Here is a 14,857-nt window from a genome sequence, read left to right as displayed (position 1 = left end):
ATACGGTTTGTGGAATTTGCTCTTATTTCCTTTTCCAATGGGAAAAAAATTCCAGACCCAAGTTTATGCCAGTGTCCTGTGGTAAATCTTGGAAACTCAAGGTCAAGGCTTATTTGTTTTTTAGTAACTTTGAAATTACAATTGTATATGATATAATTATTTCTCTGGATGAATAGCACAAAATAAAGACTTCTCCAGTACGATACCCTCTAAGTTTCTTTTGTCTTTTTTTCTAGCATAACACAGCTGGTATAAACTGTGAAAAGTGTGCTAAGGGTTATTACCGCCCTTATGGTGTTCCAGCTACTGCTCCCGATGGCTGCATCCGTAAGTTGCATTTCAATCCAGTGTATCTTAGACTGTGTATCCTGCTTTGAGAAGGTCATAAGGCTAAATTCTGATCAGATTCCTTTCTTTCTCTCCTTCATATTATTGGTTCACTCTTTACCATGTGACCTAGACAGTTACATCTCTCTAAAGATTTCTTATATATAAATGGAAATGATGATATATTCCCTATGTTAAATAAAATGTCCTCAAAAGTCACTAGGAAAATACTAAGCATTGGGCTTGTCACATACTAGGCCTGCAACAAATGTCAGTTCTTCTGTTTCCTGTTGTTTCGACGTTTCTATGATCTCCAGTAATTTCAAATTTTTGTCAAAAGTGGTATTAAGACAACATAGTAAAGATCTTACAAGGATTTAATAATAGTCATAATATTTAAAATAGCTACAATTTATTGAACATTTGCTATATGCAAGGCATTAGATACTTTCAGAAATGTCTTATTGAATTATCATAATAAATTTAGAATATTGTATTATTATTCTAATTTTTAGATATAGGGAAACCAAAGGGTCTGAGTAGTTAAATATTTTAGCCTGGGTGACAAAAACATAACTGGTAGATCCAGGATGTAATTCATACCTGTCAGGAGCCACTGTGCCATACTATATCCATTATATACAAAAATGCCACTGGTTCTTCTTTGCAGAATTAACCATCAGAGGTGAGGTTATGGACTTTACCCTACATGTGTAAACTATTCGGTTCTTTTCTATTCTTTGGCTGCCACAGTTGGAAAACAACTCCAGCCCTGAAATTGACCTCTGTGCCCACCATCCCCCAAATTCATTCTTCATATCATTAACATTTTAGGGCATCAAAGTCCAAAGAGTGTGTGGATTCTGATCTATCTCTCTCTAGAACATTTTTAGATAACCATCATCCCACAAAGTAATATGTCCATCATTTTTCTTGTGCCCACAAAAAATAAGCATTGACTAAAGAAAACAGACAGCATGAATGCAGTCGTACCTTGTTTTGGAACCTCAATTTTCCATCACTTTTCTAGTTTATTTTTTTGTCACTGAGGTGGTCTCATAGAGATAGTGGAGGCTTAGCATAAATCCTAAACAAATTAAGTAAAGGACAGCAGGAGAAGCCAGCTTGGGAGGAGAGGGTCCTTGGTGCTCGCAGCTTCTCCAGTCTCTCAGTCTCTCATGGGACATACACTTAACTGAGCTATGATATTATTTTTAGTGTCCAAAATGAGGACCTGCCAGGTCAAGGGAAGCTCCCAAATGAAGATGTTACCAAACTTTTTATACTCCAAGTATGTCCCTTTGAAATGCAAACCTAATAATTGTATTGGTTGCAAGAACTGCTTAGTATGTCGTTAATACTCAAATCTAGCATTTGTGTTATGGGTGCAATCTTGCTATGCTGTCCACAGATTATATATCCATGTCTGGGCATCCCACACTTGTGTCTGCATCACAACTGTGTAATGATGACCACTGTGTAGATATTCACAGTTGGCTTATGACCAGGAGCGACTGTGCCTAACAGACCTGCTAGGAGCTTCAGGACACATCCACTCACCCAGCCCCTCTGATTGTGTAGTTGGTGCAGGCTTTGCCTCTTTTTCAGTGAGCTGAGCAGTGCTCAGTGTAATAAACTATATTCTCAAGAACATCTCAGTGTGGATGTCATTAAAGCTCATTTCTAAGGGCCCATGGGGGTCAGTCAGTGGGAACCATCAACCACATTTAAAGTGGTAAAAAGGATGTGCCCTTTCAAGAATGACCGTAGACCAACGATAAAGTATTAAGCACTGCCCGTGAAGTATTGGGACATATTTGTCTTATTAACTGCAGCGAAGGACTGACCTTTGAAAACTGGAATTTCTCTTAGCTTGCAGCTGTAACTCTGAGCATGCAGATGACTGTGAGCAAAGCTCAGGCCACTGTATCTGCAAGCCAAATTTCCATGGCGACAACTGTGAGAAGTGTGCAGTCGGATACTACAATTTCCCATTTTGCTTGAGTAAGTACTATTGTAGAAGGAGAGGCCTCCCTTCTTGGCACATGCTGGGCTTTGTACATTAACACCTGAGGGCATGGCAGATGGGGTGGGGTGTGTGGAGGGGAGGCAGTAATGGGGCAAGGTAGGTGTATTTATGTGAAAGTGTTTGCAGAAGTTTGGAATATTAAACTCATATGTGTATGTTTTATAGTGTTATCTATCTCCAAAGTGTTAGGTTATACGATAGACATCACCATTTCAGTAGGTCAGAAGGGTCAAATATTGGCAATTTCAACTTAATAGTAATCCACGTTTGTGGTTTTTCATCATTAACCTAGAAAAAATGTCACGGGCTTCCAGATGTTCATTTGCATATAGTGTATGTTATGTTTTGGGTTTCCAGGAGGATGTGTTTCCTCTTTCCCACTGTACAATGAACCAAATTATTACGGGTCCCCATTTTACCCCACTGCAATGATCTAAGTGAACATTTTGGCATCTTGGAGAGAAAAAAATATATATTTGTTAGAACATGAAGCAGAAGAGTCTTTGAAATAGGCTCTGCAAATTGTGACAAGAACCGTGGTTCTGTTCTGCAACAGTGTAAAACTGCACTTTGGTGTAAGGACAAAAATATTTTAAGACAAAGCCTCCCCATTGCTACATTAGTTCTTGCCCATTCTCACCCTCACAACTCTACAGTCTCAGAAAAAGCAGATTGGGTTGAGAGGATCTGGGGGCAGGACACATGTGAATAAGGAGACTCTATGTCCTGACTCACACCTGTTGTCCCATGGTAATTATTAAACTACCACCCACTTTCACTGAAAAAAAAAATGTTTAAAGCTAGTCTAAAAATTTTACATTGAATAAAAAAAAAAATGATTCTAAAAGAACCAAGCTTATTCTTGCTTAGACTGAGACTTAGATATTATGAGCATGAAATATCCAATTCTGTTCATTACTATACAAATCGGAATGTCTAACCAGTCTGGTTTCAATTACTAGATGCATTTTAAATATAGCCATATTGGCTTTCTTTAAAGTGATCTGCACATGCTACTTTTTACTAAGTTAAAGAGGGCTTCTTTCCAGGTAGTGAAATTTAAAATTTTATTTTACTGTCTCCTTAATCCTTCTCTGTATTTTTAATAAACTATTTTTCTAGGAATTCCAATTTTCCCTATTTCTACTCCCAGTCCAGAAGATCCAGTAGCTGGAAATATAAAAGGTAAATAACCTCTATTTTGGTTTAACTTTGATGAATATGTAAGTAAGGGAGTGAGTCAGGGAGTGAAGGGAGCCATTATGAAGATATATTAGCAATCAGGGTCCTACAACAGCTCTGCAGGTGTCTGGGGAGAAGCATCCAGACACAAGAGAGAGCAAGGGCAGAGTCGCTGGGGCAGGAGCATGCTGGGAGTATTCACTGAATAAAAGGGAGACAAGGGGTGTGAAAGCAGAGTGAACGAAGAGGAGAGGGGTGAAAAAGTGAAGCTCCGGGGGCCAGATGGTGGCCCTCTTCAGCCATTGCAAAGATTTAACCTTCTCCTCTGAATGAGACGGGAGCCACGGAGAGTTTTGCACCCAGAAATGACATTATATATGGATCTTTGTGGCTATTGTGTTGAAAACCAATTGTAGGGGGAGAAGAGAAGAAGCAGGAAGATGTCATGGGAAGCCATTGCCATAATCCATAAGGAAGAAACGATGGTGACTCATACCCAGGAGGTCTCAGCAGAGGCAACAAGAAAGGGACAGATTGTGGGCATAATCTGAAGATAGAACTGACAGGACTTGCTGGGGGATTTCGGGACTGGAAGCGGGATATGAGAGAAGAAAAAGAGGTTACTTTTGGCGACTCCAAGGCTTTTGGATGGAGTAAGCGAGAGAGATGTTGCCATCTATTGAGACAGGAAAGGCCGTAGAGGAGAAGGAGGAGTGCGTGTGCTAGGGGATGGGCGGGCGGATGCAGTGGTGGAAGTTGGGGGACACTTTCATCTGGTCGTTTCCTTTTTTGCTCTGTCAGAAAGTGAGGATGGGAGGAAGTCTCAGAGTTGAGGAGAGAGAAGATCTGAAAAAATCACTCTAGAATGTGGGGGAGTGAAGGGGAATGTCTTAGGATTTGGGGGCAGCACAAAAGGCTCACCTGAGTTCAGGACTAACATGATCCAATTTCCTTTCCTATGCTGTTTCCTGCTTCTGCGCTACCTGTACCCGGCTCCTATGAATAAACCATAGCACTATGCGATATGTGGGGCACTGTCTTAAGTTTGCATTGAACACCTGGTCACTGGGAGACAGCTGCTCTGCTTGACTTGGTTTCTGATCCCCACAGGGCCTACCATGCTATCCTGCCCACAGCGGGTATAATCAAGTGCTTCTTTAAATGCTTGTTAGTTGACAAGAATAGAACTCGGCTTTTGAACTTTGATTATGATGCACATCTCTGGTCTTCTGCCACAAGAATGTTTTAGATCTCCTACTTACTTTCTGTTTATAGTAATCCCTTTCTTATTCAATTTCTTTTTCTCCCCAAGTAGACTGGTGACGACTTCAGGAACAGAAATTTAATTGAACTTGAAGGGAAGTTCAGACATCTGTTACACAATATTAGGGAAGCCTTAGAACACAGCCTCAAGGAAAAGAAGTTTAATTAGTGCAGTTAGACTTATTTGGGAATTTGAATGCACAGACATCCACTTCAATCTAATCTTTTATTAATGTATTACAAAAAAAACCCCACTCAATTTGGGGCTTAACTCCTGGCAGTGAACATTAGAAGCACAAACATCTCAACTGCCAGAAGATGTATGGTACTGGGTAATACTGCGCACCCTTCAACCCCCAAGAATTTTAATTCTTTAAGACGCATTGATGCTTTCATGTCTTCTAATACAGTGGTTCTTGGACAGGACTGTGTTTCAGAAGCCTTTGCTTTTATAAGATATAAATTCCTGTGTATCACCCCAGATCTTAATCTAGATTTCCAGAGGTGAAGCCCAGGCTTTTATTTTGAACAAGTTTTCCACATGATTTTGACATATGTCTCTTGTTAAGAACCACTCTTCTAGTTAGTAAAAATTTCCATTTAGTGGTTGGCAAACTTTCCTGTGAAGGGTCAGATAGTAAATATTTTCAGCTTTATAGGCAAAGTTGCAATACTTAGCTTTGCTGCTGTAGCAGGAAAGCAACTACAGGCAATGTGGAAATGAATGAACTTGGCTGTGTTCCAATAAAACTTTATTTACTAAAGCAGAGATGGATTGGTGCTTAGGCCATAATTTACAGATCCTGGGAGTATATCAGAATCTCTGAATTTCAGATTCAATTCTCAGCAATCGTGTTTTACCAGGAGATTCCAATATGCAGCCAAGATCAAGAACCACTGCTCTAGAAAATCCATATGCTCAATTGCAGACTGAAGCTTTGAAGCAAAAGGACAGAAGAGTTTTGCAGATCAGAACGTTTGCAGGTTTCTCATTGTATTTTATGACCCTGAACATTATTAAGGTTTTCTGGGTCCAAGTGATTAGTTATATCTACTTAAGATTTATTTTCAGGAAGTCAATATATAATCGACACATCTCAAGGCCTCCTTTTGAACATGACAGCATACGCAAAACATACACACTAGAGGGATACTAGCCTACAGACACATGTACACTTTTATTCCTCCAAGTTCAAACAAAGAGCAGAAACAAGCAAAATCAACAGCTACAGAAAGACTCCAGGTGCTTGATATGATCTCGGGATGGTTATGTAAAGCAGCCCAATTGGCCTGAAGACATGGCTGTTCAGGGAGTCTTTTGACAAACAGAGTGGAAAGGTTTTGATTCCTCCAATCACTTTGTTAGGAGCTACTTGCCATTGCCAAAGTTTTGATGTCTGTGTGGTTGAAACTAAGGATGAGAACTCTGAGGTCGAAGTGACAGCCACTGGGCATGCTTTCTTGGCTGTGTCTCTCCTCCTCAGGCTGGGCATTTATTCTGCCTGGCAGGGTGGGGCAGTCACTACTAACATGGAGACCTGCCCTATAAGGCTTAGAGAAAGACACACAAATTATCTGTTTGGAAGCTCAGTGTAGATGCCAATAAAATAGAATTCAAGGAATTGTGTATACTGAAGAGAATTGTAGTCTTGAATATTTAGCATATGCTTCATTCATCAAACTTCTCTTAAGTGCCTATTCTGTACTAAGCATGGACAAGGCAGCTGCACAGTCCCTGCTCCCTGGAAGCTCTCAGGGAGACACACAGGTAAACAGTTGTAGCAGCAGGTTAATGCTACGACTAGCCAAGAACACAAAGCCATGGGAGCATATAGAAGGCATATCCTACAGCCCCTAACAGAAGGGAGGGAGGGAAGGCGGGAGAGCAGGTGGGAAGGAAGGGAAGGAAGGAGGGAGGGAGGGAGAAGGGAGAGGTTATAGAATGGCTTTCCTAAAGCAGGAGGAGGAGGCATCTGAGCTGAGTCTTGGAACATGAAGGACTTAGCCAGGCAGAAGGGCAGCTAAGAGAAAACATGGGGATAGAAGAGAAAATATGGCAGGTAGGTCACTGAGACTGAATCATGGAGAAGGAGGAAGAAGTAGAAGAAGTGAAGTGTGAGGTGGGAAGAGGAGAGGAAAAGATGAGAGTGAGCAGCCAGGCTCAGATGTGCAGGGTACAGGGCAGAGCTGCACCTCATCTGAGGGGACACCATACCCACTGAGGGCATTGCAGATTTATCATAATGATTGTATAGCAAGTGACAGGAAAGCATCTTGAGGAAGGGACATCTTTTTCTAGTTGGGCAAAGGTGCTGCGTGGGCTGCTGGCAGCCTGGAAGATTTTAAAGGATCTATTATTTCACATATGTCAAGGACTGTGAGTTGTGTCATGAAGGCATTGGGTCACTTTTGAGGAATTTAAACTGGAAAGTGATATGAAAAGAAAGATCACTCTTGTCACCAGGAGGGAAAATGAATTGGAAGGGGCAAGATGGGAAACAGACGGCCTGGTTAGAAAGCTATTGAAGTAACAAGGATGAGATTCTGAAGGAAGGCTCTGGAACTTTGGAAGGCGAGGAGGATTTCAGGGACTTTCCTGAGATCTAGTCACTATGACTTGGTGATAGGTGTGGGAGGTGAAGGTGAGGGGCCCAGAGGTTTTTGGCTCTGGCACTGTGTGGGACTACTTGCTAGACAAGAAAAAGAAAATATTGAAAAGTGAATTTCAGAAACAGAATTAAAAAAAAAATAGGTACTACATGTTTTCTTTCTGTTTACAAATGGTTGTAAATTAGGATTCCTTGGACCTCAATGCCAACATAAAGTTCAAGTTTCTTACTTAATTCTAATGCCTTGTTTAATGCTAAGACTGTATTTGACAGTAAAGCTTTTCCTTTCTCAATACCATAGGGCTGTGGTATTGAGAACTTGTATGGAAGCTGGGATGCAGGGTCAGGGCAGTGTTCATGCCAGCCTGGGTTCCAAGGCTTCTTTTGTGATGAATGTGCCTTTGAACACTCCGATGCCCTTTTTGCCAAATTAGGTGACCGTTTGATTTAGGTACGAACAAGTTAGGGATTATGTAAAGACCACAAAATTTGTTCTGATTTACCATGATCTTTTTTTAATTACTGTATTAGGAAAAAGAGTTCCACAACTTTGTTATTAACCTTTTTTCTGAAAGGTTAAGGGTTTAGGGCAAAGGGGAACATCTATTATTTTATCCCTTGAAGAAAATGTTTCCAAAATGCCTAAGCCCTCCCTTCCTTGATAAATAAGGTGAAACTAGTCAAATCCTTGAGTCTTTCAGGATCTAGCTCATGGGACCATGTTGCAATTTAGATGCTAATGTTTTTGATAGAAATGTAGATGTTTTAAATATGAGATTGGTTTGGCTATGTATATATACTATTCTAGGACATACCTTGAATGTGGCTTTTAAAATCGGTTATCAGCTTGTATTTTTAGTATAATAGAGAGAGCATGGGCTTTAGAATCAGACAGACCTGGGATCGGATCCTGATTCTGCTTTTCTGGCTGTGTGACCTTAGACAAGTTAATTAACCTTTCTGAGCATCTTTTTCCTCAACTATAAAATTCTCGCCTATCTTATAGGGCTCTTCCTTGACTATGGGATTTTTTTATTCATTTATAATGAAGTTAAACAAAAGCCCTGTCTTTTTAAGAAATGTTTATTTATTGAGAAATACTATATGATGGCACTGGCAGCCCTGAGGTAACCTCTCACTAAATGTTCAGTCTGATAAGTATTTCACTCATCTGTTGCTGCATAGTAAATCACCCTAAAACGTAGTGGCTTAAAACAACAGCAGTTATTTTTCACAATTGTGTGGGTTGGTCAGGCCATCTTTCTGCTGGACTTGCTGGAGGGTATGCTGGGGACAGCTGGGCATCTCTCTCCACTTGGCCTTTCATTCTCGAGGAGGCCACACTGGGTACCTCACATGGCAGTCTCAGGGTTCCCAGAGAGTGAGAATGGAAACCGCAAAGGCTGTTGTGACCTGGGCTCAGAAATCCCACAGCACTTGCACCTCATTTGGCTGGTTAAAGTCAGTCGTGAGGCCTGGAAGTGATTTCAGTAATTAAAGGGTTGTGAAAGACAAACACAGCTAAGACAGAGAATAGGAAAGGAAGTGGGGAGCCTACTTGCACAATTGGTTGAAGAAGACCTTCCTAGGAGTTGACTTTGAACTGAGACCTGAAGGATGAGGAAGAACCAGGGGAGGGGCGTTACAGACAAAGGGAACAGACAGAGCAAAGGTGAGAAAGTACTTGTCTGTGGGATCAGAAGCAGCGTGAGTCCTGGAGGATCAGAAAGGCCTCGTGCCTGGAGGATTAAGTGAAGCCACCCAAGTGAAGCCCCTAAAAGCCACACTTGGCACATAGTAGGGCTAAATTTATGTTCGTTTCTTTTCTGGTACAAAATGCAAAGTAGAAATATGTTTAATTCAAGATTGTCATTAGACGGAAATCTATTAAGTTGAAGTTTTACTGTACACGTATCAGATTCGGGGGAAAATAGATGTTTCCATGGGGGTAGATATTAAGAGATCGTAGCTATTTTGCAAACTAAGGCCCACCCTGGATGTTTCATAGTGGCATCTCTGACCCTTCTTGAATATTTGTTTTATTTCTCTTTAAGATGTAGTCTTCTGGGTTAAAAATGTCTGTAAGCCATAGAGAACTTATTATCTATGTTTCTATGATGGAAACTTGGGGTAAGGGAGAGCTTGACAAAGAAATGGAGGAGGGAGACTGCCCCTGAAAGTCTCTTTTCCTTCTCAGGATGTGACTGTAACTTGGAGGGCGTCCTCCCTGAAATATGTAACGCCCATGGAAGGTGCCTATGCCGCCCTGGGGTGGAGGGCCCTCGCTGTGACGCCTGCCGCTCGGGTTTCTACTCATTCCCTATTTGCCAAGGTAAGTGGGCAACACATTGCATAAGGATCATCCATCCCCCAAGATGAATTTTCTCCTAGGGAAATGCAGAGGCTCCTTCTGGCAGAGATATGTGGCCTGCAGTTTAATAAATGAGCCCTCGGCTTATATATGTGTGTTACACGGAACTGTCCTCCTACCTGGGCCATGTCACCTCTTTTTCTTTGTTTTTCCAACCTTACCCTTCCTCCTCCCTGGTGGTCAAGTGCAGGGGCTTTGGCGTCAGCTGACTGTGTGCAAATCCTGGCTTTGGAGAGAAGGTGGTATCTGGGCAGTGTTTACAAACCTGCCAAATCTAGGCTTGGGGGTATAGGAAGCAGAGCATTCCATAGAGAGGGAAGGCATACACAAACCCACAAACTCCTTCCTTCCTTCTATTCTGTGTCCTAGTATGCTGTCCCGGTATGAGTCACTGAAAGGGATGGAGGCCTGAGGAGGAGGCATGTCTGGCCCGGTCCCTAGAGCATTATAGGTGTGTGGTAAATGGTGGGTGAATGAGCAAATAAATGAATGAATTTGCCCAAATTCTTCTCTGCCTCCTCCTCACTGCCTGCCATTATTCTAACCCCAGTGGCTGATATAGGGAAGGGAGGGGAAAGAAGAGAAGATTATCAGTCAGGGCTCAAGGCAGGAACTAGACACCACTACAGATATTATAAACAGACAGAGACTTGCATATAGGTAATTAGGTGCTACTCTGAGTTGTTAAAGGCTGCAAGAGCAGGTTCCAGGCTGGTATCCCAAGGAGGCCTCCAGTGGAATGGCTGAGTGTTAAGCCCGGACTGCTGTAGTGCGGCTCAATAATAGGAGAATTTCAGAACTGCTGTCTCCACGGCCATCTCTTGCCACTCAGGAAGCCAGACAGGGCACAGCTGCAGGAACCCTGTGCATAGGAAGGCAGCCTCTTTCTTACTTCCCACCTTTCTAATCTTATTTGAGTACTTCTTATTTGCAAAATGCAATTGGCATCTAGACATCCATAACCCAACTCCAGGAGGCTCTTGGAAGTGCTGTTTCTAGATTTCCAGCCTCTGAACACAGTTAAAGACTGGAATTGGTATTGAGCCATTTTGTCCACAAGGTCTGTTACATAAATAGCTGTGCATGAAGGACTGGAACAGGAAAAATCCTTCTGGGAGCTAGAGGACAAAATGACAAAGAGCAAGGTTCACACTGGCTATCAACTTAGGCAACTTACTTAGCCCCTCTGTTCCTCAGTCTCCTAATAATAGTGCCCACTCTGTATGTGTTGTGCAGGTTACAGATGTACTGATGTGTAAAGCTCCTACAGCCTGGAAAGCACTCATTTGTAGGGTAGCTGTTATATCTTAACTCTCCTTCTACCCCATATTGCCCTCTGAATCATTTTAGAACCTATAGCCCCAATCCTAGTTGATCTCCCTGTTTGCATAGGTGTTAGTGTGTCAAAAGCCCCTCCTTTTCCTCCTGGCACCCTGGCATGCTTTGTTCATGGACCTCTATCTTCTGTCCCCACTTCTCAGCCTTTGCCCCTCTGGGGCCACAGATCTCAGCAGTCCCTGCCTAGAGATTTCATCACCTGGCAGGTGGGAGGGTAAGGAAAGGAAGGCGGTATCTTTTCTTTCTCTGCTTTGACTTCAACCAGAGAAATTTAGTATTAGAAGTTGGAATGCCCAATGCATTTCCCATGGAAACATCAGCACAGCTGATGCTCATTTTTGAATTGCGTGACTCACACTAGAGGTTGATTTTGTGCTAAATTGGCAATGTGGTCTGGGGCGGTAACCTTGTCCTTGTACATAACATTGTTGCTGCAGGACGATATCCTAAGTAATGAAGTTTTGGAGCACAAGATGGAGATGCTTACATTTCTATTCTAAGTTGGAGACACTGCCTCTCTCATTGACAAAATGAAGAACAGAAGGGAGATGCGATGGAGGCCTTACATATCAGCTGTCCACTAGAGTCCAAGCTTAGATGGACTTTATGTTGGGAGTAGGAGAGATTATGTATAGTGAAGATGAACTCTATTTAACAAAACAGGAGGAGAAGGGTTGGGGCAGCCGAGTTGTTTCTCTCATTCCCCTCCACCAAATACTTAAACTGGGTCTGTAACAGGTAAGCATTTTCTAGCTGTCCTTTTTTTTGGACACTCTGCAAAATATAGGCTCATTGGGGGCAAGGAGTGGACAAAAGTATCTCATGTTAATAATTTACTGACATTGGTGTTCTGCTTTAGCTGCCATCCTTTTAGCAAAAGCAAAATATTCTTGGTGATAAGTATTTCAAAGGTTTCCTTTTTTCCTCTTCTACACCAGCTACAATTCCAAAATTATTCTGGTAAAATAAATTTAAGAAACATTCCAACCTACTTATTAACTTGAGCAAGGCCATCAGATTGTGCCTTTGTGTTTATGGATACAAAGGTAAAGAGTATTATAACATTTCAAGAATGTTCTTTTTCATATTTCTTTTCTAGTGGAATAAATTAAGGCAGGTGTGTTCAGAATAAAGCAGAAGGGAGGTGGAACTTCCAGAACAACAGAGTAAACAGCTCCGTAGACCTCCTCTCCAGCAAAACAAAACTTTAACTGGAAAACAATTTAAACACTCATTTACAGTCTCTGGAAATTGTCCTAAGAGCATACAGCAAATGAAGAAACATTAATTTAGAAAATTTCAATCTCAGTAAGAACAGTGAGCCTTTGACATTTGAGCTTTGTTATGAACCCCCAACTCTGTTTTATAGAAGCTCTACCCTGGATGTGTACAGCCAAGAAGGTGGGGGTTCACTCTCTTCCAAACTACCAGTCTAGGGCTAGAGTTTCACCCAGAAGTGGTAGGCTGCTGGCATTTCTCATTGTCCCTGCCCTGTGCTGCAGAAGGTTTATTCTAGGCAGACTCAGATGGACCAGGTCTCTCTCTTCCCATCCAGCCTCCACTTGTATGGTGGAGACTCCACACCAGGCACTACAGGGTGAGAATACTGGGGCCCTGATCATTCTACCCAGCTGGCTCATCGCGTGGTAGTTCCAAGCTAGGAGAGATAGAAGTTATTAAAAAGAACCAAATAAAAATTCTGAAGTTAAAAAGTATAATTGGAATGAAAATTTCACTAGAAGGATTCCACAGTAGATTTGAGCTGACAGAAGAATCAGCAAACTTGATGACAGATTAATAGAATCTAAGAGAATATTCAGCCTGAAAAACAGAGAGAAAAAGAATGAAGAGAAATGAACAGAGCCTCGGGGAAATGTGGGGCACCATTAAGTACATCAACATATGTGTAATGGGAATACTAGAAGGTGAGGAGAGAAAAGGCTGGACAAAATAGTCAAAGAAATAGTGACAGAAAACTCTCCAAATATGATGAGAAACAACCTACACACCTGAGAACTTTGATGAACTCCAAGCAGGATAAATACCAAAAGATCCACACCCAGACACATCATAGTTTAAATGTTGAAAGACAAAGACAAAAAGAAAATCTTGAGAGCAGCAAAAGAAAAATGACTCACTATATACAAGGGAAGCCCAGTTAGAACATAAACTGACTTCTCATCTGAAACGATGGAATGTAGAAGTCAGTGAGATCATGTATGTAGTCAAAGAACCAAAAGTAAAAATTGCCAACTATGAATCTTATATCTATCAAAATTATCTTTCAAAATCAAGGCAAAATAAAGACATTCTCTTATTAACAAAAACTGAGGGAAATCAAAGCTAACAGACCTGCTTACAAGAAATATTAAAGGAGAAATATTAAATATCTTCAAGTTGAAAGCAAGTGACCTGAGATAGTAATTGGAATCTACATGCAAAAATAAAGAGTGTTAGTGAAGGTAATTATGGAGATATATTTGTCTACTTGGGCCGCCATAACAAGATACCACAGACAAGGTGTATTAAGCAACAGACATTTATTTTCTCATTATTCTGGTGGCTAGAAGTCCAAGACCAAGGTACCGGAAAATTTGATTTCTGGTGGGTACTCTCTTCCTGGCTTGCAGACAGCTGCCTTCTCCTTGTAGCCTCACATGACCTTTCCTCTGTGCATGTGGAGAGAAAGGGAGAGAGATCTCTGGTGTCTCTTTTTCTTATAAGGACACCTGTCCTAGAGGATTAGGGCCTCATCATTATGACCTCATTTAACCTTAATTACCTCCTTAAAGACCCTATTTCCAAACATTCACATTGCAGGTTAGGCTTGAACCTTCTACTCCTGTTTTTGGGGGAACACAATTCAGTCCATAATATTAAGTAATTACAAAAGATAGTAGAATTACATGTTTTTTTTTTAAATCCTTTCTCGTCTTTATTTATTTTAAAAGAAATTATACAAGACTGTATACATACATATACGTATATACGCCTATAACATACAGAAATGTATTTTTTTAACAATAATAGCACAAGGGAGATGAGTGAGAACAATGCTGTTTTGAAGTAAAGAAATGACACTAAATCCACGGGAAAAAAACAAAGAGCTCTAGAAAGGCTAAATAAGAAAGTTTAGTAAGATGCTCTGTAAATATATACTTACTGTCTTTAAAAAAACACATAGATTTTATAAATTAATAATTATAACAATTGTTGGGGTTTAAGATATATAGACATAATATGTATAACAATAATAACACACAAAAAGGGAAAGGAATGGAGCTACATAGGAGTAAGGTTTGTATATGTCATAGGAACTAGGTTAATATAAATCTGAAACAGATTCTGATAAGATGTATTTTGTAAGCTCCAGAGCAATCACAAGAACAATAACTCAAAAAAAAAATAATTAAAAAGTCATTAAAGGAAGTAAAATGAAACACTAGAAAATATTCATTTAATAAAAGAAGGAAAGAAACGAGAAACAGAGGAACAAAAACGCGAGATATGTAGAAAACAAAATGCAATATGGCATAGGTAAATCTAACCATATCGACAAATGTTAATGAATCCTATCTCATAGCATACACAAATATTAAGCCAAAATGAATCAAAAACCTAAATGTCAGAGCTAAAATTATAAAACTCCTAGAAGGAAACATAGATATAAATCTTTGTAGCTTAGATTAGGCAGTAGTTTCTTAGATTTAGCACCAAAAGCACAAACAACAGAAGAAA

General features: G+C 40.7%; 1 protein-coding gene across 3 annotated transcripts in view; it reads left to right on the top strand.

Annotated features, from left to right (window-relative positions):
* LAMA3 (laminin subunit alpha 3) overlaps window positions 1–14,857 on the top strand; it is a 227,491-nt gene that overhangs the window by 83,221 nt on the left and 129,413 nt on the right. For all 3 annotated transcript variants that reach the window (XM_039844440.1, XM_039844420.1, XM_039844430.1), the window contains exons 9-12: window positions 237–327; window positions 2,200–2,331; window positions 3,479–3,541; window positions 9,608–9,742. In XM_039844440.1, the coding sequence (XP_039700374.1) occupies window positions 237–327; window positions 2,200–2,331; window positions 3,479–3,541; window positions 9,608–9,742 (421 nt within the window). The remainder of the gene's footprint in view (window positions 1–236; window positions 328–2,199; window positions 2,332–3,478; window positions 3,542–9,607; window positions 9,743–14,857) is intronic.

Source organism: Pteropus medius, unplaced genomic scaffold (assembly GCF_902729225.1).
Source record: "Pteropus medius unplaced genomic scaffold, Ma_sr-lr_union100, whole genome shotgun sequence".
Lineage (NCBI taxonomy): Eukaryota > Metazoa > Chordata > Mammalia > Chiroptera > Pteropodidae > Pteropus > Pteropus medius.
The sequence above is the reverse complement of the archived record's forward strand: the minus strand, read 5'-3'. Positions and strand labels throughout refer to the sequence as shown.